Below are 25,636 nucleotides of genomic sequence, written 5' to 3' on the forward strand. Positions count from 1 at the left end.
ATGGGCTTCAGGATCTTGTCACGGCATCCCTGTTCATTCAAATTGCCATTGATAAATGCAATTGTGCTCATTGTCCGTAGCTTATGCCTGCCCACACTATAACCCCACGGCCACCCTGGTGGCAATCTGTTCACATAGTAGACAATAGCAAACTGCTCGCCCACTCGACGCCATACACGAGGCCGGTTCGACGTACTGCCAGATTCTCTAAAACAACACTGAAGGCGGCTTATGGTAAAGAAATGAACATTACATTCTTTGGCAACTGCTCTGGTGGACATTCCTGCAGTCAACATTCCAATTGCACGCTCCTTCAAAACTTGAGACATCTGTGGCATTGTGTTGTGACAAAACTGCACATTTTAGAGTGGGCTTTTATTGTCCCCAGCATACAATGCGGCTGTGTAACGATCATGCAGTTTAAATCAGCTTCTTGATATGCCACATCTGTCAGATGGATTATCTTGGCTAATGAGAAACGCTAAACAAATTTGTGCACAACATTTAGGAGAAATAGGCTTTTTGTGTATATGTAACATTTCTGGGCTCTTCATGAAACCAACACTTCACATGTTGCGTTTTTACTTTCTTTCAGTGTAACTTTAGTCCAGGACATCGCCCCATAATGTAATACATTAGAGTAGATGGTCTACTGGGTTATTCTTCAATTTCGCCTCTTATTACATCATAGGGCCATTAAGTTCATTTTTACATTAATTCAAAAGAAAAAAACAACTAAAAAACAGGTACGTCTTTTCAGGATTTTATTGAAAATGCTAAACTAAAAGAGTAAATTATATTTAAGAAAGACAGACTAACTATACTAAATATAATACCCAACCATCACAAATTTGAATCCCTTATTTACCAGACTCCTATGTCTCCTTCCATTCTTTGATCCAACTTCCTGGTCCTCAGTTTCCTTTTCTTACTCCAAAAACGTAAATAATCCTTATCCATATCCTTTGACTCTGCGCATATTTACCGCTCAAAAATTGAAATAAACTGGGCCATTCAAAAAGTTGCATCTAGGATTCCTTAATTAGTTCAATTGATTTGATTCCTGGAAAATGGATCCCGCTCCAAGCATCCATTCTTGCCTATCCCTTCCCTAAACGCTCCTCTGATCCGGCTCCAAGCATCCATCCTTGCCTATCCCTTCCCTAAATGCTCCTCTGATCCGGCTCCAAGGATTGGGATCCACTGAGCCACTCCTCCAATCAAAACCTTGAAATACCAGGAAAAAAAAAATCAGAGGGAAACCATTAGAATCATGTCTGATTTGGGCCCAGCCCACTTCTTATTTTGTGCACTCATGACATGTGACTACTAAAGATCAATTTGAAAATGTCAGTGAGCACCCAAACCATCAAATTCTTACTTTAGAAAATGTCTAATATTTCTCAATGTTTAAGCTGAAACAAGCCCAGAGCCACTGTCTAATATTAAAACAGCATCTTTAAAAAAAAAAAAAATTATTAAATGGTTCTTATGTAGCATTAAAGTTAAAAAGGTACATCTAAGAAGGACCTTTGTGCTGGCACAAAACCAAAGAGATACACTGTTTCAGTGCTAAAAAGGTTGCCAAACAATAGATAGGGCAGGAAAATTGTACTATATTCAAGGGCAGGAAAATTGTACTATATTCAAGAGACAATCATGCATCCTGTAGCAACCACTTTATCAATAGATGCAAATAATCAATACTAAAGCATACCATTGCCTCGACCTGACTCCTCCTAAGATGTCCTATCCTGATCAAACAAATGAAATGTGCTCCACAACTTTTATTCCAAATCACTCTTTAATCCTTATCTTCAGATGTCTAAAGGAAGACACAAGGGTAAAATACAGTTTAGCAATGAGACTCCCGCCATCCCATGAAAAAGTACATACATTTTCCAATACTTACAAAAACATTGAACTTGTTAAGATCAACATTTTTGAAGTTCAGAGCAATAGGGTTTCAAATGTTGCAACATTTTTGGAGGAAAGACAATAGGTAAATTAAAATGAATTGAGAAAGGAGATGAAAACAAAAGGACTAAAGTAGGGAGGGTCAGGGAGGAAAGGTGACAGGAGGGGGATTCACCTACATACCAACACCTTCCACTAGGACATCAGGAGATGGAATGCAAAAACTAAAATCTATAGTTGACTTCTGAAAAACTCAAAAGGAGGTAAAAACAAGTGGAAAGAGGAACTGCTAACAGGGGATCCACCAAAAGGGCAACACAGAGTTTAGGAACGGGAGCGAGAGCGGCTATGGCGAGGAGAGTAGCGAGGAGATCCTCTGCCACCACGGGCACCACCACCACGAGAGTTGCTGCGGCTGCGACTGGCGGCACTGCGGCTCCTGCTTCGACTGCGGCTCCTGGAACGGGATCTTCCATAGCTCGGGCTGCGGGGACCATCTACTTTCACGCGAACGTAAGCGGTCTCTCCCTGGTAGACACACAAAAAGAACTAGACGTTGAAACAAAAAGCATTTCCACCTCAAACGGTTCCTTCCATTGCATCAAAACAAGCCTTAAGTTCTTGAAAGGCTGCACAAGTAGTCACTGAAAATGGGGAGAGGTTGAGGGGAAAGATTCAATAGTGTTGGTAGTCACTTTACTTACCTTTAACGAAAATATCATCCTATCCTTATAATCAAATCCAATTAAACCTAAAAGCATACCTCGTGTGATCGGAATTTGGTGTTATCCAGCTTTCGAACAGCGTAGGTCATGTCTTCCTTGCGCACAAACTCCACAACTCCAGTTCCATCTCTGAAAACGTCAGCATAACATACATCCCCAGCCTCACGCATGTGATCCTTGAGGTCCTGCCAGCTGCCACTCTGGGGAAGCCCTTTGGAGAGAAGAGCGAATAAATTAGATGTTTAACTCAAAGTGATTACTTTCAACACTTTACTGAAATGGTACAAACTTGCTCAATAGATCTGTGGCATAGCAATATAAATCAGAATCTGCAGAGACCAACTAAACCAGGCTGGTTCTACACAACCAGAAACAATGAACTAATGTGGAAGGAATGGATATCACTATTTAGCAGAGACCAGTGCTTCTGTCTGGTGAAAAAGGAACTAGCCAATTAGACAGTAGCCTCTGCAGAGTCCCCAACAACCGGATGTTCTGGTTTTCAGGGGAAATGGAAAGAGCACCGGTGACATGACTTCTGCTTTTGGAAGTTAAGGCGACACCCCATCTTAACCACTCCTCCACATTTACTGGATTGGTTGAACAGTGCAGAAGAGAACCTCCCGACAGTTTATTTTCCTTCTTGTCAAGACCTGAGGTGCATTCAGTACGCTTCAACGTTTGCTACATTCTTGAACAGACTGAGGTTTGCTGGGTATGGTGAGTTTTTAAATGGCAGTGGCCATGTTGACAGCATTCCCTAAACCCTGCCAGTCTTTCAACTGGCCGTTCAGTACAGCAGGGGACCTAGTTTCAAGTGTTTCTTCTTTTTTTGTTGTTTTTTTACACCTGCTACGTTACAGTAGGTCAATCAGGCGGTAACACAGGGAGTCTACTTGTTAGTGAAATAGAGAAGACCACCAAGCACAGTGTCATTGAAATATTAAAGACCGGTAAGTTACCAATTGCACAGTGCGGTAGGTCAACCTGGTGGCGTGCAGTGCAACCAATGATGTATATAAACCCAACCCACATTATACTTGGGTGTTAAGTGACGAAACAATGGACACTAGGTGAGAATTCTACAAAACTGCAATAAATCAAATTCATTTTCACTAATGTGGTCATACAAAACTCAAAAGGCACTCGCACATCTGAGCAATCTTTTTGCAGGTGCATGGTAACAGTTGAACAAGATGAAGGAAAAAGGAAACCGCACACTGCTCTTGATAGTATAACTGACCTTTAATAAGCTTACGTATCGGCCTCAAGGCCTTCGTCAGAGCTTTTGTAATGTGGTCATCAAAATATAGAAACAATTTGAAAACATGAATGTGGAAGTTTTAACCTTGTCTAAAAATCACAATACTGGAAGTTTTGATATTTACGTGATATGAGCCCAACTGTAAAGTGCTGTGCTTAGAACGTTCAATTCTGTGGGACACCATTTTTATTTTATTTTTTAAACGAAACAGTCAAAATCTGAGCTTTCATATTTGCTCTTTGCAATGGGTATTCATCACTACCAGAGTAAGATCGATGTGACATTGTATTGCCAACAAGTATGGGAATGTTTAGAGGGTGTTTTACAGTCATCAGACGTCCTTGGACTGCAATTTAAGGTAAAAGGTTTTTCCTTCCCCTTCGGTCATTCCATTATGGTCTCAGACTAGACTTAACATAGTGAATGTAAATCCAGGACACTCAAATTAGTATGATATGTTAGGTTCTTAAGGCATAACAGAAAGGAGGGCGGACGGTCGGGGTGGATGGGTGAGCGTATAACGCCAACATCTAGCAACCCATAGGTTGCATGTTCGAATCTCATCAAGGACAACTTTAGCAACTACTTACTTTGTAACTATACTGAACAAAAATAACACATGCAGTGTTGGTCCCATGTTTCATGACCTGAAATAAAAGATACCAGAAATGCTAGCTAACATTAAACTTATCTTATAAAAAGCAATCTTCACATAATCACTAGTTAACAATACATGGTTGATGATATTACTAGGTTAACTAGCTTGTCCAGCGTTGCATATAATCAATGTGGTGCCTGATAATTTATCATCGAATCACAGCCTACTTCACCAAACAGGTGATGATTTAACAAAAGCACAATCGTTGCACGAATGTACCTAACCATAAATGCCTTTCTTAAAATCAATACACAGAAGTATATTTTTTTAAACCAGCATATTTAGTTAAATGAAATTCATGTTAGCAGGCAATATTAACTTGGGAAATTGTGTCACTTCTCTTGCATTCATTGCACGCAGAGTCAGGCTATACAGTGGGGAAAAAAGTATTTGATCCCCTGCTGATTTTGTGCATTTGCCCACTTACAAAGAAATGATCAGTCTATCATTTTAATGGTAGGTTTATTTGAACAGTGAGAGACAGAATAACAACTAAAGATTCCAGAAAAACACATGTCAAAAATGTTATAAAATGATTAGCATTTTAATGAGGGAAATAAGTATTTGATCGCTCTGCAAAACATGACTTAGTACTTGGTGGCAAAACCCTTGTTGGCATCAGAGGTCAGACGTTTCTTGTAGTTGGTCACCAGGTTTGCACACATCTCAGGAGGGATTTTGTCCCACTACTCTTTGCAGATCTTCTCCAAGTCATTAAGGTTTCGAGGCTGACGTTTGACAACTCGAACCTTCAGCTCCCTCCACAGATTTTCTATGGGATTACGGTCTGGAGACTGGCTAGGCCACTCCAGGACCTTAATGTGCTTCTTCTTGAGCCACTCCTTTGTTGCCTTGGCCATGTGTTTTGGGTCATTGTCATGCTGGAATACCCATCCACGACCCATTTTCAATGCCCTGGCTGACGGAAGGAGGTTCTCACCCAAGATTTGACAGTACATGGCCCCGTCAAATGATGCGGTGAAGGTGTCCTGTCCCCTTAGCAGAAAAACACCCCCAAAGCATAATGTTTCCACCTCCATGTTTGACGATGGAGATGGTGTTCTTGGGGTCATAGGCAGCATTCCTCCTCCTCCAAACACGGCGAGTTGAGTTGATGCCAAAGAGCTCCATTTTGGTCTCACCTGACCACAACACTCACCAGTTGTCCTCTGAATCATTCAGGCGGCATGTATTCTTGAGCAGGGGGACCTTGCGGGCGCTGCAGGATTTCAGTCCTTCACAGCGTAGTGTGTTACCAATTGTTTTCTTGGTGACTATGGTCCCAGCTGCCTTGAGATCATTGACAAGATCCTCCCGTGTAGTTCTGGGCTGATTCATCACCGTTCTCATGATCATTGCAACTCCACGAGGTGAGATCTTGCATGGAGCCCCAGGCTGAGGGATATTGACAGTTCTTTTGTGTTTCTTCCATTTGCGAATAATCGCACCAAATGTTGTCACCTTCTCACCAAGCTGCTTGACGATGGTCTTGTAGCCCATTCCAGCCTTGTGTAGGTCTACAATCTTGTCCCTGACATCCTTGGAGAGCTCTTTGGTCTTGGCCATGGTGGAGAGTTTAGAATCTGATTGATTGCTTCTGTGGACAGGTGTCTTTTATACAGATAACAAACAGATTAGGAGCACTCCCTTTAAGAGTGTGCTCCTAATCTCAGCTCGTTACCTGTATAAAAGACACCTGGGAGCCAGAAATCTTTCTGATTGAGAGGGGGGCAAATACTTATTTCCCTCATTAAAATGCAAATCAATTTATAACATTTTGACATGTGTTTTTCTGGATATTTTTGTTGTTATTCTGTCTCTCACTGTTCAAATAAACCTACCATTAAAATTATAGACTGATCCTTTCTTTATCAGTGGGCAAACGTACAAAATCAGCAGGGGATCAAATACACCCCCCCCCCCCCCCAATGTATGCAACAGTTTGGGCCGCCTGGCTTGTTGCAAACTAATTTGGCAGAATTTTACATAATTATGACATAACATTGAAGGATGTGCAATGTAACAGCAATATTTAGACTTTGGGGTGCCACCCCAGAACGGTTTCGTATTTCACTGAAAGAATAAACATTTTGTTTTTAAAATGAGTTTCCGGATTTGACCATATTAAAATGACCAACGGCTCGTATTTCTGTGTTTATTATATTATAATTAAGTCTATGATTTGATATTTGATAGAGCAGTCTGATTGAGCGGTGGTAGGCAGCAGCATGCTCGTAAGCATTCATTCAAACTTTACTGCGTTTGCCAGCAGCTCTTCGCAATGCTTGATCACAGCGCTGTTTATGACTTCAAGCCTATCAACTCCTGAGATAGGGCTGGCAATACTAAAGTGCCCATTAGAACATGCAATAGTCAAAGGTATATGAAATACAAATGGTAGAGAGAAATAGTTGACACATAATTCCTATAATAACGGCAACCTAATATTTCTTTACTGGGAATATAAATAAAAAAAACAGCTTTCATATGTTCTAAGCAAGGAACTTAAACGTTAAGCTTTTTTACATGGCACATATTGCACTTGTACTTTCTTCTCCAACACTGTGTTTTTGCATTATTTAAACCAAATTGAGCATGTTTCATTATTTATTTGAGACTAAATAGACTTATGTATTAAGTTAAAATAAAAGTGTTCATTGTTCATTCAGTATTGTTGTAATTGTCATTATTTCAAATATATAAAAATTGCCCGATTAATCGTTAGTGGCCTTTTTTGGTCCGCCAACAAAATCGGTATCGGCGTTGAAAAATCATAATTGGTCGACCTCTAATACCAACCCTACCTTGTCACAACACAACTGATTGGCTCAAAAGCATTAAGGAAAGAAATTCCACAAATTCACTTTTAACAAGGCACACCTGTTAATTTAAATCCATTCCAGGTGACTACCTCATGAAGCTGGTTTAGAGAATGCCAATTGTGTGCAAAAAGTTGTCATCAAGGCAAAAGGTGGCTACTTTATAGAATATAAAATATATTTTGATTTGTTGGTTTGGTTACTACATGATTCCATGTGTTATTTAATAGTTTTGTGTCTTCACTATTATTCTACAATGTAGAAAATAGTAAAGATAAAGAAAACCCCTTGAATGAGTAGGTGTGTCCAAACTTTTGACTGGTACTGTATGTTAACAATATGACCACCTTATTTTAAATGAATGGGCCTACCATCCTGTTATCTTATTTAATTCCATATAGTAATTTGCGTATTAAGTACCTATTTTGCATAAAATCGTATAACAAGTTTATTCTAATATATGAAATTGTTGCAGACTTACTTTTGCACAAAGCACGAAGATGTGTTAATAAGACCTTAACTTTTGGTCTTAAATCACTGTAATTGTGTATTCTGCACTGACCCATTTGCATAATATCACAGTTTAATTTCATACATTTTACTTGTATTTGAATAAACTCTGATTTATTGATTTAACTTGGCAAGTCAGTTATGAACAAATTCTTATTGACAATGACGGCCTACACCGGCCAAACCCGACGACGCTGGGCCAATTGGGAGTCCTATAGGGCTGCGCACAATCACAGCCTGTTGTGATACTGCCTGGATTCGAACCATGGTGTCTGTGGTGACGCCTCAAGCACTGAGATGCAGTGCCACTGAAAATGTCATTACAATGTGGCCACCCTATCTTGAGATATTGGATAAAACCTGTTGAAATATAGACTACAGACAGGTGGATTTGAGGCCATTATTGATTTGGGATTAACATTGACAAGTCCACGACCTTTTTCGATCACTTGTAAATGAGATCTCAGCAATTGTAAATCCCTAACCTCATAAAATGGTGTTCCTGAGAAGATTCTCTATAACATTGAGTACAAAGTATAATACCAAAACCAGTTTCATTTTGACCCTTAACACCCTAGTTACATGACTCACCTGAGACAATGACCCTGTACTCTGAGCGTCTGGATGGCGGCCCGTATCTGCCTCTAGGGGCGCCACCAACCCCCCCACCACCACCACCACCACCACCAAAGCCGCCTCTCCCCCCACCCCTGCCGCTCCGAGGGAATTCAACTCGCAGCCGATAACCGTCGTAGTCATAGCCGTCTCGTCCGTACACTGCATCGTCTGCGTCCCTGAAAAAGTGATCATAGAAAAGTCTTATTAAACAATCGTCCACACAGCACTCTGCGGTGTGCCTCATTAGCATAATATATGTTAACAATAGTTAACCGGCCCAACTTAACTCCACGATTTACGATGATAAATCGTGGGGTTTAGTCGGTTAGCCAAACAAAGACACCTTCACAACATGTAAATGCAGAAACGGAAGCAACTTGCTATCAGGCCAATTGATGTTACTGTACATTCCTAAAACGAAAATAGATAGTTACGTTAGATACATGTGCAGAGAAGATTCACGATCTCGCATGAGCAGATAGCTAACTAACGTTAGAGCAGTGCACGAGTTGCTAACAAGCTAGCCTTTAACGTTAGCTACCTGGGATCTTCAAATTCGATGAAGGCAAAGGGAGGTCCCCCTCTCCGATTTTTCAAATCGATGTCTCGAATAGCTCCGTATTTGTAGAACACGTCCTCGACATCTTTAGTGCGAATATCAGGGGGTAGATTTCCGACATAAATTCGACAATCGTTATTTCCTGCTGGGCCTCGCACGACGCCTCCCGACATAGTAGCTAGCACGCTAACGTTAGCTAGTTTATTTTAGCGGTAGGTTGAAATAAAAAGCGATTTCGCAAGACGGTATTCAAGTATATCACCGCCGATTAGAAATTCATTTGAGTATAGTACACAAACACTGCTGAAAACAACACGAAATAAGGTAACACTCGCGCTTAAAGTTGTGTACTAGATAGCTACCCTTCTCCCCGTTCAGAATCGCGCTTCTCCGCGAGGGCATTCATGAGTACCGGAAATGTGCTCAGTAGATTACTAGAAATGGCTACGTCCGCCAAATAAAATAGTCCACGATAGTACAATCTGTAAAAGAGACCTGGGTCTAAGTATGCCTCTCTCATAGAATACATGTCAAATAAGTAAACACAGGTGTGAAATATTGGTATGATTACGCGAATAATTTCAGGTGAGCAGATTCTTAGATTATTATTGTTTGGCCATTTTCATCTTGCAATTTTAAATCGCCATTATTTATCAGTTGGCCTTATGAGTAGTGTCCAGCAACCTATTATTATAGGTAGACGGCCTACACCAATAATAGTGATTTCACAAGTGAGTGTGCATCTCAAGTATACAGACACTACATTGATTATGAATTAGGACCTTGGAGCCTAATATACTGTATCAACAACCTCTACCTCAACGTGATCAAGACAAAGGACATGATCGTGGACTACAGGAAAAGGAGGGCCGAGCATGCTCCCATTGTCATCGATGGGGGCTGTAGTGGAGCAGATTGAGAGCTTCAAGGTTCTTGGTGTCCACATCACCTACTATCATGGTCCAAACATACCAAGACAGTCGTGAAGAGGGCACGACAACGCCTATTCCCCCTAAGGAGACTGAAAAGATTTGGCATGGGTCCTCAGATCCTCAAAAAGTTCTACAGCTGCACCATCGAGAGCATTCGGACTGGTTGCATCACCGCCTGGTATGGCAACTGCTCGCATTCCGACCGCAAGGGGCTACAGAGGGTAGTACATACGGGCCATTACATCACTGGTGCCAAGCTTCCTGCCATCCAGGACATCTATACCAGGCAGTGTCAGAGGAAGGCCATAAAAATTCCCAAAGACTCCAGCCACCCTAGCCATATACTGTTCTCTCTGCTACCGCACGGCAAGCGGTACTGGAGTGCCAAGTCTAGGTCCAAAAGGCTTCTTAACAGCTTCTACCCCCAAACTATAAGACTGCTGAACAGCTAATCAAATGGCTACCCGGACTATTTGCATTGACCCCCCTCCCTTTTTTACACCGCTGCTACTCACTGTTTATTATCTATGCATAGTCACTTTACCCCTACCTACTGTACATGTACATATTACCTTAATTACCTCGACTAACCTGTACCTCCCCACATTGACTTGGTACCGGTACCCCCTGTATATAGCCTCGTTATTGTTATTTTATTGTTGCTCTTTATTTTTTTACTTTAGTTTATTTAGTAAACATTTTCTTAACTCTTATTTTTCTTAAAATTGCATTGTTGGTTATGGGCTTGTAAGTAAGCATTTCACAGTAAGGGCTACACCGAAAACGTGGATGCCGATTATGGCAGCCCCCCGCACTTCTCTGATTCAGAGGGCTTGGGTTAAATGCAGAAGACACATTTCAGTTGAAGGCATTCAGTTGTACAACTGACTATATATCCCCCTTTCCCTTACCTGTTGTATTTGTCGCACGTGACAAATACAATTTGATTTGATTTGATCATCAACTACAATCTTTGGGCCAGTAGATGGTGCCATGGACCAACGTATAGGAAAGCAAATCAGATGACAAGCTACAAATAGCCTACTAGTTTATGGGTGAGGATAAATTAACTAAGAATATTTTCCAGATACACTACCGTTCAAAAGTTTGGGGTGTAGACATTGTTAATGTTGTAAATGGGCAGAGTTGCAAAGAAAAAGCCATATCTCAGACTGGCCAATAAAAATAAAAGATTAAGATGAGCAAAAGAACACAGACACTGGACAGAGGAACTCTGCCTAGAAGGCCAGCATCCCGGAGTCGCCTCTACACTGTTGAATGTTTAGACTGGTGTTTTGCAGATACTATTTAATGAAGCTGCGAGTTGAGGACTTATGAGGCGTCTGTTTCTCAAACTAGACACTCGAATGTACTTGTCCTCCTGCTCAGTTGTGCACCGGGGCCTCCCACTCTGTCTATTCTGGTTAGAGCCAGTTTGCGCTGTTCTGTGAAGGGAGTAGTACACAGCATTGTACGAGATCTTCAGTTTGTTGGCAATTTCTCACATGGAATAGCCTTCATTTCTCAGAACAAGAATAGACTGACGAGTTTCAGAAGAAAGTTATTTGTTTCTGGCCATTTTGAGCCTGTGATCGAACCCAGAAATGCTGATGCTCCAGATACTCAACTAGTCTAAAGAAGGCCAGTTTTATTGCTTCTTTAATCAGAACGAACCATTTTCAGGCGTGCTAACATAATAGCAAAAGGGTTCTCTAATGATCAATTAGGCGTTTAAAATGATAAACTTGCATTAGCTAACACAACGTGCCATTGGAACACAGGAGTGATGGTTGCTGATAATGGGCCTCTGTACGCCTATATAGATATTCCATAAAAAGTCAGCCGTTTCCAGCTACAATAGTCATTTACAACATTAACAATGTCTACACTGTTTTTCTGAACAATTTTATGTTATTTTAATGGACAAAAAACTAGCTTTTCTTTAAAAAACAAGGACATTTCTAAGTGACCCCAAACTTTTGAATGGTAGTGTAAGTATTCTGTTAAAGTCAAGAACTGGATAACATTCTCAGAGTTTAACCCTACGGGAGAAAATAATCTAAAAATAGTGCAATGTGTAGGTAGGCCTACTCTTTGGTGCAGTTACAACAAAACACAAAATTATGACTAGGCCTAATCTCTCCTGGACAGACTATGGAGCATGAGCATCTGACCAAATTACGGGATATTTTAGTTATGGTGTATCCAAGATTAATTATGAGAAATAAAAACAGAATTCTCAGATTGTTTCAACTGAACTTAATTTATTGTTATTATGATTTACTTTTGCATGACAGTATTTGATACATCACTTGCATAGAGAACAATACTTAGCTAAATCACAAAAATAAAATGTTACACCTAACATTATTTACTGTAAGTCCAGCTGTCCATTAGTTAATCCAAAACGAGAAGTCTTTGGAACTTTGTGCCACTATGAAAGAAGAACACCCAATTTCTACAAACTAGTGTATTCACACAACTATTTTGTTTAGACACACATCTCTAATACGAATCCTGAATGTGGAATGGCAGTATGGTTTCTTAAAAAAACCTAGAGTTCTCCATTCCCATCACACACAATGGGCCTACACCATGCACCCTATCTGACGCTTATCCGAGTATGCAGCAGTTTGGAAGGTGTCTTTACATGGCAAAAGATCATTCTGAATCTCATCAAAATATGGAATGAAACAACCAAAACATCAATTAAGTTTCATTTTGCTACTACCACAAGAACATGTTGTCATCTCAAAGGTTACAATAATATTGTTGAACGTGTCTAATCAAAGGCCGTCCTTCAATGACTCGTTTTATTAGACCCTTATATCTAGTGTGTCCACCAATGTGCAACATTTTTGAATTACCAGTGTGTACATTCAAATAACTATAATATAACTCTTAGAATACAGATTGTTGACAGCATATGCCTGCGATTGGCCGTTGGTGTGGCAGTGACAGCGGACTATGCTATTGGTTGGCCAAAGCTGGAATGTGAGGCATCACTTGCTCATTAGTATGCATGATTGGCCACATAGATCTGGTCGGATTCACTGTCCCCGCCACCAGTGTACTTCCCCTGACAGGCCAGGCCATTCACCTGATAGTAAGAGAAAGGGGATGGGGGTATGAGGGGCAAACACACAAAAACTGTTAGGAGCAAACTCACTTCATGTCAACTGAAAACATAGATCACTTCCTCAAATGACCGTTCCACATTTGCAAAATTGTGAAATGTTCTTAATAGCAGTGTCCAGATTTATTAAAAAAAATATTCAGAAGAAATATGTTCCTCAACAATGCTAAGTGCTAAAAGACGAAAGTCAGGTTGATCAAGAGTCTGAAAACAAAGTGATCTACATGCCTCTGCTCTCTTGATAAACTGCTCAGTTGCAGCACTCTCATTCTCTTTATGTCCACGCCAGGTCTTGAGTGCGGACACCTGCAGGGCTCGGCCGTACGAGAAGGTGAGGGTCCAGGGCTTCACCAGGGAGCAGTTGTTGATGGCATTCAGGTGGACAGAGGCCTCCTCTTCACTCTGACCCCCAGAGAGGAACGTCACTCCTGCACACACAGAAAACAAATAGAGTGAAAGTCAATGGATTTCTATCAGCACCATAAGTGCTTTACAAACTGCCAATAAATTAACCTATGTTCAATATGCCAAATCACTGGTATAGTGACTGAATCTGACACTAGTACTGTATATACCCTCTTTCTGAACTTCTCTGAGAGGCCAATGGCCTATGACCTTACCCGTGACAGCAGGAGGGACGGTGCGGCGCAAGGCAGTGACTGTTGCCATGGCGACCTCCTCTGCGCTGTATTTGGTGGGGCAGCTGTGGCCAGGAGTGGCCATATTAGGTTTGAGCAGAGTGCCCTCCAGGTACACATGATGGTCAGACATGGCCTTGTACAATGCAGCTAGCACCTGCACAACATGGAACACATGGAACATGATAAACTGGCAATGTTAGAAATACATATTACACACTAACAGGTTAAGAGTTGGGGTAAGGTCCCACCTTCTCTGTGACATACTGACAACGCCTCAGATCATGATCTCCATCAGGCAAAATCTCTGGCTCCACAATAGGCACAATCCCATGCTGGGTGACAGAAAAAGGACATAATTAGCATCATGATTAGAACGTGATGCTGATGTTACGTACTGCAATTATAATATTTCCTCATATCTGACATTGTGCCTTTACACTGCGTTTGTGGAGTTCTTACCTGCTGGCAAATGCTTGAATATCGAGCCAGAACATTTGCATTCTCCTCAATGGACAGTTTAGAGGGGGTGGTCTCACTGATCTTGAACACACAGCGCCACTTAGCAAAGTTTGCCCCGTCCTTCTTATACTGAGCACAGCGTTCTGAGAGCCCATCCAGTCCTACAGGATGAGAAAGAGATGATTAAGGCTGTAAAGGATTGGGATTCACCAGTGAATGGCAGACTACATTTTGTATTTGTCAAATTCAGATAGTTTTGATGATCAGATTGAGTGGAACCCGAGGGGTCTCGGCCCTACCCTGAGTGGTAGATTCTCCATTGGTTCCTGCTAAGGGGACAACACCCTTGTCAACCTGAAGAAAAGGAGGTAGAGCAGATAAAAAAATACAAATTACAATGGTTCTTCCTCCCCTTCACACTGATCATCTCTTTGTCTTAAAGCCAGCTCATTTTCATCCAGATGGTGTTGATATTAATAGCAGCCATTCTATCCATAGCACTGCCATCCATCAGGGGTAGAACTCCTGATCAGAGTGTATCTGTACTACCCTTTGGTCTCCATAATGTTGAAACCTGCTCCCTTCCTGGGACTGTCCATTGGAGCATATCAAGTAGCCTTATGCTCCACATTCTCATTCCTTCCCTCACTAATGTTATATACAGTAGAAGTAGGGTCAAGACGTATTCTTGCCCAAGCTAGAGACCAAAGACATAAAACATACTTCAGATATCACCATTGGCCCTTTTGAACCTTGTGCTCATACAGTACCTTGATGCCCACAGAGATGCCCCTGTCCTTGATCATCTTGACAAAGGGTGTGCCGTCGTCAGCGTGCTGGTACAGCGTCTCGTGGAAGAAAATGACTCCTCCGATGCAGCTGTTGATGCGGTCATCAGCACTGAAGAGAATCTGGCGGTACTGCCGGCGGTTCTCCTCGGTGTTCTCAACCCCTATCTGGTTAAGGCGCTTCGCCATGCTCCCTGTTTCCAGGAACATTAGAAAAAGCATGTTCACAGTCTGGTAAACCTACAATTATAAAGACGGAATAATCTATTGGACACCATCCTGTACCACTGCTTTGTAGAGGGTTCTGTCAAGCACCACTGGAAATGAAGATTTGTCTGATTTCTTGAAAGTAGGTCCCACTGTCTTGTTAATACCGTACATAAATGTAAATTGTTGTATAATAATTTTCATTACGATGGTTTTCCAATGCATAGAGAAGATGCAGAGCTCCTTACTGACCCACAGACTCATCAGCAGCCAGGATGCCCTTCCCTGGAGTGACGATATGAAGTGCAATCTCCTGGAGCTCCCTCTTCTGACCACTGGAGAGGGCTGGGAACTGGTGCGTCATCCTGAGAGATGGTCGATCACACAACCTGCATAGGGATATCATTAGATATCAGATCTTGCACATCTTTGCTGGTCTAAATTGATCAAAATTCACTCAGGGAAATATTTAGCTAGAGACAGATCAACAGTAGGGGCATATCTCTCCCAACTAATGGAGTAAAGTACTTAAGTAAAAACACTTTAAAGTACTACTTCATTAGTTTTTGGGGGTTTCTGTACTTTACTATTTATATGTTTGACAACTTTTACTTCACTACATACCAATTTGTAAGTCGCTCTGGTTAAGAGCGTCTGCTAAATGACTTAAATGTAAATGTACATTCCTAAATAAAATAATGTTATTTTTACGCCATACATTTTCCCTTACACCCAAAAGTACTTGTTACATTTTGAATGTTTAGCAGGACAGTAAAATTGTCTAATTACATGTACTTATCAAGAGAACACGTGGTCATCCCTACTGCCTCTGATCTGGCAGACTCACTAAACAAAAACTCATCGTTTGTAAATTATGTTGGAGTGTGACCCTGGCTATCCGTAAATGTTAAAAACAAGAAAAGGATGCCGTCTGCTTTGCTTAATATAAGGAATTTCAAATAATGTGTACTTTTACTTTTGATACTTAAGTATATTTTAGCAATTATGTTTAGTTTTCATACTTACGTATATTTAAAACCAAATACTTTTATACTTTTACTCAAGTAGTATTTTACTGGGTGACTTTCACTTTTACTTGAGCCATTTTCTATTAAGATGTCTACTTTTACTCAAGTATGAGAATTGGGTACTTTTTCCACCACTGCTCTCATCCTCTCAAATCCCAGGGATTTTGGCTGAGTGACTGTCCTTATTGGCACATTGTCAGCAGGGATTAGGGATGTGTGGACCTTTGTGCTGACTATGCAGCCCACCAAACAAATAGCCCAGGAGGCACAAGAAAGGTGAGGGAATTCTGTCAGTCCAAACCAGAGAGTTTTTCAGAAATATTACCCTGGTTCTGTGTAGCTGTAGTAGCAACATCAAATTGGCAGTGAAAAAAAAAGTGAAAAAAAAACTTGAGGTAGCAATACATAAAACTCACATAGAGACTATACATTTCTACTGTATGAGTACTATTTATTGAGAGCAGAAGGCCCCTAATCACACTTCCCACTTGCTGATGTAGCAGCACTGACTACAGTGATCTGTGGGGTAGCACAATGCACTTGTTGATTCATGCATTCATATCACATCCCTTGATAGTGGGTATGGCAAATCACCATGTCAACACAGACCCTCAGCTTTCGCACTCCACTGTCTGCAATAACCAAGGAAAAATAAAACAATAGCCAGTAAAAAAAGTACATCTACCATGCATTGACTTATCATAATTTCACTCCAATCCACTCCTTTAATTTGGTTTAGTAAATTGCAAAACAATAACAATCCATTGTAATATCTTTAGTTTTCCAAATAAAACATAAAAACATTACTTTAATAGCATCATCAGCATCTCTGTGTACCACTCATCCAATAGTTGAACATTCATAGTAGCTCAATATCATATTCTCTATCCTGTTAACTAAAGTTTGCTGAAATGAAAAGTACATGTAAAAAAACTTAAGAACCTTACCTGACAGGATGCTAATTCAGAATTCACTTTTTCACTGGAGAAGTGATAGCCACTGCGCTGTCTGACAGACTGCTGCTCCCTTGTATCCCACTCAGCTCTGTGACCTCCAAAACCAACACCACTAGGGCGGGGCTTAATGACAGGGTGGGGCTTGTTGATGTATAATAAATAAATATGGATGAATACATTCAACAAGAGGAGGCTGTTGGGAGGAGCTATAGGAGAACCGGCTTATTGGAATGGCTGGAATGGCATCAATGGAACGGAGTCAAACAAGTTATTGTCATGTGTTTAATTTTTTTATTTATTTTATTTCACCTTTATTTAACCAGGTAGGCAAGTTGAGAACAAGTTTTCATTTACAATTGCGACCTGGCCAAGATAAAGCAAAGCAGTTCGACAACATACAACAACACAGAGTTACACATGGAGTAAACAACATACAGTCAATAATACAGTAGAAAAAAAAATAAGACTATATACAATGTGAGCAAATGATGTGAGATAAGGGAGGTAAAAGCAAAAAAATGCCATGGTGGCAAAGTAAATAAAGTATAGCAAGAAAATAATACCATTCCATTGATTCCCATCCTCCTGTAGCTCCTCCTACCAGCCTCTTCTGCATTCAACGTAAACTCTGCATTCAACATAAACTAATCCATCATTCCAAGTCTTTACAATAATATACACTTGTATTGCAGGTACAAGTTGTCTTGTTCTGACAAGTTGTCCCAATGGCAGTTCAATCAATAGTTCAGTGGATGAAACATGAAGCTAATTAATCATTCCAAACAAGTTTTGTGTTTCTCTACATTGTTTTTACATAGAAGTTAGATTTCAAGAAGCCTGGCTACTTAAAACAGTACCATTGTGTACACCCAGGTTCATTACAGTATGTTGGCCCAATAACGTTTTTTTAAGCTATAATAACTCTGAACCCTTCAGCGCAACCTCATTTAAGTGTTAAACCAATTTGCTCACTATTTTCTTCTAATTAGTTGAAATCATAGACTTATATAATTAGGTTGAACTATGCCTTAGGCACATTTCTGAATCTCTTGGCAATTCAGACCTCCCCCTAAGACCCAGAAGAAAAGCTCAGTCTCAGAGCAATTCAAACACTCCTATGCATATCTGCATTAGTAGTAAATCATGTGTATTAATAGGTTCAGAAATAATGTTTCCAGGTTTACAGTGGATGTAAATGATGAAATATAGAACTGTGACATAGATAGAAATGGGGTCAATTTTTTTATGTGAACAAGATACAACAATCAATGTTTGAGTAGTTTACATAGGTCGATAATCGAGATCAGGTGAAGATCAACAGTGATAGGCTACATTGTCTTTATGGTGGCATTTTCAGTTGTTACATTTTCACTTGAAGTGGTTGGATAAAATGTACAGTGGGGAGAACAAGTATTTGATACACTGCCGATTTTGCAGGTTTTCCTACTTACAAAGCATGTAGAGGTCTGTAATTTTTATCATAGGTACACTTCAACTGTGAGAGACGGAATCTTAAACAACAATCCAGAAAATCACATTGTATGATTTTTAAGTGAATAATTAGCATTTTATTGCATGACATAAGTATTTGATACATCAGAAAAGCAGAACTTAATATTTGGTACAGAAACCTTGGTTTGCAATTACAGAGATCATACGTTTCCTGTTGTTCTTGACCAGGTTTGCACACACTGCAGCAGGGATTTTGGCCCACTCCTCCATACAGACCTTCTCCAGGTCCTTCAGGTTTCGGGGCTGTCGCTAGGCAATACGGACTTTCAGCTCCCTCCAAAGGTTTTCTATTGGGTTCAGGTCTGGAGACTGGCTAGGCCACTCCAGGACCTTGAGATGCTTCTTACGGAGCCACTCCTTAGTTGCCCTGGCTGTGTGTTTCGAGTCGTTGTCATGCTGGAAGACCCAGCCACAACCCATCTTCAATGCTCTTACTGAGGGAAGGAGGTTGTTGGCCAAGATCTCGCGATACATGGCCCCATCCATCCTCCCCTCAATACGGTGCAGTCGCACTGTCCCCTTTGCAGAAAAGCATCCCCACAGAATGATGTTTCCACCTCCATGCTTCACGGTTGGGACGTTGTTCTTGGGGTTGTACTCATCCTTCTTCTTCCTCCAAACACAGCAAGTGGAGTTTAGACCAAAAAGCTCTATTTTTGTCTCATCAGACCACATGACCTTCTCCCATTCCTCCTCTGGATCATCCAGATGGTCATTGGCAAACTTCAGATGGGCCTGGACATGCGCTGGCTTGAGCAGGGGGACCTTGCGTGCGCTGCAGGATTTTAATCCATGACGGCGTAATGTGTTACTAATGGTTTTCTTTGAGACTGTGGTCCCAGCTCTCTTCAGGTCATTGACCAGGTCCTGCCGTGTAGTTCTAGGCTGATCCCTCACCTTCCTCATGATCATTGATCATTGCATGGAGCCTCAGACCGAGGGTGACTGACCGTCATCTTGAACTTCTTCCATTTTCTAATAATTGCGCCAACAGTTGTTGCCTTCTCACCAAGCTGCTTGCCTATTGTCCTGTAGCCCATCCCAGCCTTGTGCAGGTCTACAATTTTATCCCTGATGTCCTTACACAGCTCTCTGGTCTTGGCCATTGTGGAGAGGTTGGAGTCTGTTTGATTGAGTGTGTGGACAGGTGTCTTTTATACAGGTAACGAGTTCAAACAGGTGCAGTTAATACAGGTAATGAGTGGAGAACAGGAGGGCTTCTTAAAGAAAAACTAACAGGTCTGTGAGAGCCGGAATTCTTACTGGTTCGTAGGTGATCAAATACTTATGTCATGCAATAAAATGCAAATGAATTACTTAAAAATCATACAATGTGATTTTCTGTATTTTTGTTTTAGATTCCGTATCTCACAGTTGAAGTGTACCTATGATAAAAATTACAGACCTCTACATGCTTTGTAAGTAGGAAAACCTGCAAAATCGGCAGTGTATCAAATACTTGTTCTCCCCACTGTATATATAATTCTATCAAGAATGACATGCATTTCACAGTAAATACTTAAGAGAGAAATTATATAAAGTCTCATCAAGTGTTTGAACTTTATCCTTTATTTGGCAAGTTGAATATCTCCCATTTACTGTATAGAAATTAGAAAATACATTTTCCACTTTTCTAGGACATCTCACTTGTTCTAGTGTTATTTTATGGGACTTCTCCATCCCTCCCTCCATAATTGTGTCAGTGTGCTAGAGGTGTCTACCAATGTAAAGATGTGGGTCACTGGACTAACACCACAGACGTACTGTACCAGACCTGTTTAAGACAAGGGCCTGAAGAGGGATTCAATGTCAGACCGCAGAGAGAGAGGAGCCCACTACACCTTCCAATTCAGGAGACATTTTAGGAAGATGACTGGGACTTGTGCTTAGATTATATTTAGCCGTCTCCATTGGGGTAGTGGCTATTTTTTTCTGTTTAAACCTAATTAAAACATTTAATGACGATGCTTTATCTGGTCTTCAATTTTACGTCCTATTAGGTTGCTCCCTTAAGGATTTCTCTGTATTCTCAGAGTTTTACCAAATAGGTCACCGTCACACCAAGGTCTTGGAAAAAAGTTGGATGTTGTGTATCCAGGTGTAGCGCAATATAAATACTGTACAGTATGTGTTAAAATAATATATAAAATATGCCATTTAGCAGATGCTTTTATCCTAAAGGACTTACAGTAGTGTATCATCCATACATTTTCATATGGGTGGCCTGGGCTCCAGCAGGAATCGAACCCATGACCGCGACGTTGCAAGCTCCATGAACCACACAGATTTCAGAGGAAAAAAACATTTGAAATACCCAATGAATGATACTCCGTCAGATTTATACTTTTCTGTTTGGTAACAATAAACTGAAAGCCTCCTCTTGTATTGTTCTGGCTCAAATGTGTGTATGTTCTCTGCTGTCATGACTGATGATGAGGTGTCTGAAGTGACTCAGGCTCTATATCTGGAACAGCTAACAACATCTAACCTAAAAAACCTGTGGAGCTTATCAACTCTTATTCAACACTTCAAGTGGCTCCAAAGAAGAGGCTATGCTTAAACGTACATATTTCCTTTGATATTTCTTCTAGTATATCATAACAGGAGACAACTCCATCGTGCGTTTATAGGGGCTTTCAAATTCAGCTGTTACTGTGGTTGGGTAAAACACAGCAATTAGTGAAATCTAATGAGAAATGGGTATACAGCAGGACTTTGTGAACAGTCAAAGGCATTGTGATCAGTCACACAACAGTCAATCAAATAATTGATGGCCTAAGCAATCAAACATAAAATTACACAGAATAAAACATTTTGTTAAAAAAATATATATGTGAAAGTATTTTCAGGAAAATAGAGATCTTCTTATATAAATTTAATGACAAAGGTAAACGGTCAAACATGCAGGTCCACATTTTAAAATAGTGTGCTGTTACAGGTAGTGCCTTCAGAGGCTTTGAGTTTCAGTACTGTTAATCTCAATGGGAAATATAATTGTTTTAAACCATTTTTGGTAAATGGTGATTTTCAGTGTATTAAAGCTCATCTATATTTATCACCCCATTAAATGGGTATGCAAAGAGGTATACAGATGAAGAGAGGGAGCCAAATAGGCCAAGTAAATAAAGAAAACATACAGTCGTGGCCAAAAGTTTGCAGAATGACACAAATATAAATTTTCACAAAGTGTGCTGCCTCAGTTTGTATGATGGCAATTTGCATATACTCCAGAATGTTATGAAGAGTGATCAGATGAATTGCAATTAATTGCCATGCAAATGAACTGAATCCCCCCAAAACATTTCCACTGCATTTCTGCAGAAGGCTTCAAGGCGCCCAAAAAAATCCAGCAAGCGCCTGGACCGTCTCCTAAAGTTGAAGCCTTGGTTTCATGCATGTCAACATCCCTAAGTTTGTTTTACTCACTGCTTTAGCACACTCCGCCAACCCTGATGTCCTTGCCGTGTCTGAATCCTGGCTTAGGAAGGCCACCAAAAATTCTGAGATTTCCATACCCAACTACAACTTTTTCCGTCAAGATAGAACTGCCAAAGGGGGAGGAGTTGCAATCTACTACAGAGATAGCCTGCAAAGTTCTATCATACTTTCCAGGTTTATACCCAAACAGTTCGAACTTCTAATTTTAAAAATGAATCTCTCCAGAAATAAGTCTCTCACTGTTGCTGCCTGCTATCGACCCCCCTCCGCTCCCAGCTGTGCCCTGGACACCATTTGTGAATTGATCGCCCCCCCCATCTAGCCTCAGCGTTCGTTCTATTAGGTGACCTAAACTGGGATATGTTTAACACCCCGGCAGTCCTACAATCTAAGCTAGATGCCCTCAATCTCACACAAATCATCAAGGAACCCACCAGGTACAACATTAAATCCGTAAACATGGGCACCCTCATAGACATTATCCTGACCAACTTGCCCTCCAAATACACCTCCGCTGTTTTCAATCAGGATCTCAGCGATCACTGCCTCATTGCCTGTATCCGCTATGGGTCTGCGGTCAAACGACCACCCCTCATCACTGTCAAACGCTCCCTAAAACAATTCTGCGAGCAGGCCTTTGTAATCAACCTGGCCCGGGTATCCTGGAAGGATATTGACCTCATCCCGTCAGTCGAGGATGCCTGGTCATTCTTTAAAAGGAATTTCCTCACCATCTTAGATAAGCATGCCCCGTTCAAAAAATGCAGAACTAAGAACAGATATAGCCCTTGGTTCACTCCAGACCTGACTGCCCTTGACCAGCACAAAACCATCCTGTGGCGGACTGCAATAGCATCGAAAAGTCCCCGCGATATGCAACTGTTCAGGGAAGTCAGGAACCAATACACGCAGTCAGTCAGGAAAGCGAAGGCTAGCTTTTTCAAGTAGAAATGTGCATCCTGTAGCTCTAACTCCAAAAAGTTTTGGGACACTGTAAAGTCCATGGACAATAAGAGAACCTCCTCCCAGCTGCTCACTGCACTGAGGCTAGGTAACACGGTCACCACCGATAAATCCACGATAATCAAAAATTTTAATAAGCATTTCTCAACGGCTGGCCATGCCTTCCTCCTGGCTACTCCAACCCCAGCCAACAGCCCCCCCCCAGCTACTCGCCCGAGCCTCCCCAGCTTCTCCTTCACCCAAATCCAGATAGCAGATGTTCTGAAAGAGCTGCAAAACCTGGACCCGTTCAAATCAGCTGGGCTAGACAATCTGGACCCTCTCTTTCTAAAACTATCTGCCGCCATTGTTGCAACCCCTATTACCAGCCTGTTCAACCTCTCTTTCGTATCGTCCGAGATCCCTAAAGATTGGAATGCTGCCGCAGTCATCCCCCTCTTCAAAGGGGGTGACACCCTAGACCCAAACTGTTACAGACCTATTTCCATCCTGCCCTGCCTATCTAAAGTCTTCGAAAGCCATGTTAATAAACAGATCACTGACCATTTAGAATCCCACGTACCTTCTCCGCTGTGCAATCCGCTTTCCGAGGCGGTCACGGGTGCACCTCAGCCACGCTCAAGGTACTAAACGATATCATAACCGCCATCAATAAAAGACAGTACTGTGCAGCCGTCTTCATCGACCTGGCCAAGGTTTTCGACTCTGTCAATCACCGTATTCTTATCGGCAGACTCGACAGCCTTGGGTTTTCTAATGACTGCCTTGCCTGATTCACCAACTACTTTGCAGACAGAGTTCAATGTGTCAAATCGGAGGGCATGTTGTCCGGACCTCTGGCAGTCTCTATGGGGGTACCACAGGGTTCAATTCTCGGGCCGACTCTTTTCTCTGTATATATCAATGATGTCGCTCTTGCTGCGGGCGATTCCAAGATCCACCTCTACGCAGACGACACCATTCTGTATACTTCTGGCCCTTCCTTGGACACTGTGCTAACAAACCTCCAAACGAGCTTCAATGCCATACAACACTCCTTCCGTGGCATCCAACTGCTCTTAAATGCTAGTAAAACCAAATGCATGCTTTTCAACAGTTTGCTGCCCGCACCTGCCCGCCCGGCTAGCATCACCACCCTGGACGGTTCCGACCTAGAATATGTGGACAACTATAAATACCTAGGTGTCTGGTTAGACTGTAAACTCTCCTTCCAGACTCATATTAAACATCTCCAATCCAAAATCAAATCTAGAATCGACTTTGGCGATGTCATCTACAAAATAGCTTCCATTACTCTACTCAGCAAACTGGATGCAGTCTATCACAGTGCCATCCGTTTTGTTACCAAATCACCTTATACCACCCACCACTGCGACCTTTATGCTCTAGTCGGCTGGCCCTCGCTACATATTCGTCGCCAGACCCACTGGCTCCAGGTCATCTATAAGTCTATGCTAGGTAAAGCTCCGCCTTATCTCAGTTCACTGGTCACCTGGTTAAATAAAAAATGATAATAATAATTCAGCTGCGGGATCAGGGCACCACCAGTACAGAGCTTGCTCAGGAATGGCAACAGGCAGGTGTGAGTGCATCTGCACGTACAGTGAGGTGAAGACTTTTGGAGGATGGCCTGGTGTCAAGAAGGGCAGCAAAGAAGCCACTTCTCTCCAGGAAAAACATCAGGCACAGACTGATATTCTACAAAAGGTACAGGGATTGGACTGCTGAGGACTGGGGTAAAGTCATTTACTCTGATGAATCCCCTTTCCGATTGTTTGGGGCATCCGGAAAAAAGCTTATCCGGAGAAGAAAAGGTGAGCGCTACCATCAGTCCTGTGTCATGCCAACAGTAAAGCATCCTGAGACCATTCATGTGTGGGGTTGCTTCTCAGCCAAGGCAGTGGGCTCAATCACAATTTTGCCTAAGAACACAGCCATGAATACAGAAATGGTACCAACACATCCTCCAAGAGAAACTTCTCCCAACCATCCAGGAACAGTTTGGTGATGAACAATGCCTTTTCCAGCATGATGGAGCACCTTGCCATAAGCCAAAAGTGATAACTAAGTGGCTCGGGGAACAAAACATCGATATTTTAGGTCCATGGCCAGGAAACTCCCCAGACCTTAATCCCATTGAGACCTTGCGGTCAATCTTCAAGAGGCGGGTGGAAAAACAAAACCCCACAAATTCTGACAAACTCCAAGCATTGATTATGCAAGAATGGGCTGCCATCAGTCAGGATGTGGCCCAGAAGTTAATTGACAGCATGCCAGGGCGGATTGCAGAGGACTTGAAAAAGAAGGGTCAACAATGCAAATATTGACTCTTTGCATCAACTTCAGGTTCACCTTTCAACAGGACAATGACCCTAAGCATACAGCCAAGTCAATAAAAGCCTTTGCCACTTATGAAAAGCTTGTAATTATACTTCAGTATTCAATAGTAACATCTGACAAAAATATCTGAAGACACTGAAGCAGTAAACTTTGTGGAAATAAATAT

The 25,636-nt window shown here is 41.5% G+C and overlaps 2 protein-coding genes across 3 annotated transcripts; both read right to left on the bottom strand.

Annotated features, from left to right (window-relative positions):
- Positions 1–751: 751 nt before the first annotated feature.
- LOC115206340 (serine/arginine-rich splicing factor 1B) lies at positions 752–9,497 on the bottom strand. 2 transcript variants are annotated; one of them, XR_003880784.1, is made up of 5 exons: positions 9,053–9,497; positions 8,485–8,687; positions 2,681–2,853; positions 1,718–2,445; positions 752–1,227 (listed from the first exon to the last, which is right to left on the bottom strand). XR_003880784.1 is itself a non-coding variant. In XM_029773169.1 (4 exons), exons 1-4 carry the CDS (start codon positions 9,241–9,243, stop codon positions 2,242–2,244), a joined length of 771 nt encoding a protein of 256 aa, XP_029629029.1. In that variant the 5' UTR covers positions 9,244–9,497; the 3' UTR covers positions 752–2,241. The 2 variants fall into 2 exon arrangements, 1 of the variants encoding a protein (XP_029629029.1); XM_029773169.1 differs by having other exon boundaries at positions 752–2,445.
- A 2,749-nt stretch (positions 9,498–12,246) lies between these two features.
- On the bottom strand, positions 12,247–17,309 carry LOC115206341 (fructose-bisphosphate aldolase C). The gene is made up of 9 exons (XM_029773170.1): positions 17,209–17,309; positions 15,486–15,622; positions 15,009–15,220; positions 14,538–14,592; positions 14,239–14,399; positions 14,028–14,111; positions 13,759–13,933; positions 13,367–13,566; positions 12,247–13,102 (listed from the first exon to the last, which is right to left on the bottom strand). The coding sequence occupies exons 2-9, from the start codon at positions 15,595–15,597 to the stop codon at positions 13,016–13,018; spliced, it is 1,086 nt and encodes a 361-aa protein (XP_029629030.1). The 5' UTR covers positions 15,598–15,622; positions 17,209–17,309; the 3' UTR covers positions 12,247–13,015.
- Positions 17,310–25,636: the final 8,327 nt, after the last annotated feature.

This window comes from Salmo trutta, chromosome 13, assembly GCF_901001165.1.
Source record: "Salmo trutta chromosome 13, fSalTru1.1, whole genome shotgun sequence".
In the NCBI taxonomy this organism is placed as follows: domain Eukaryota; kingdom Metazoa; phylum Chordata; class Actinopteri; order Salmoniformes; family Salmonidae; genus Salmo; species Salmo trutta.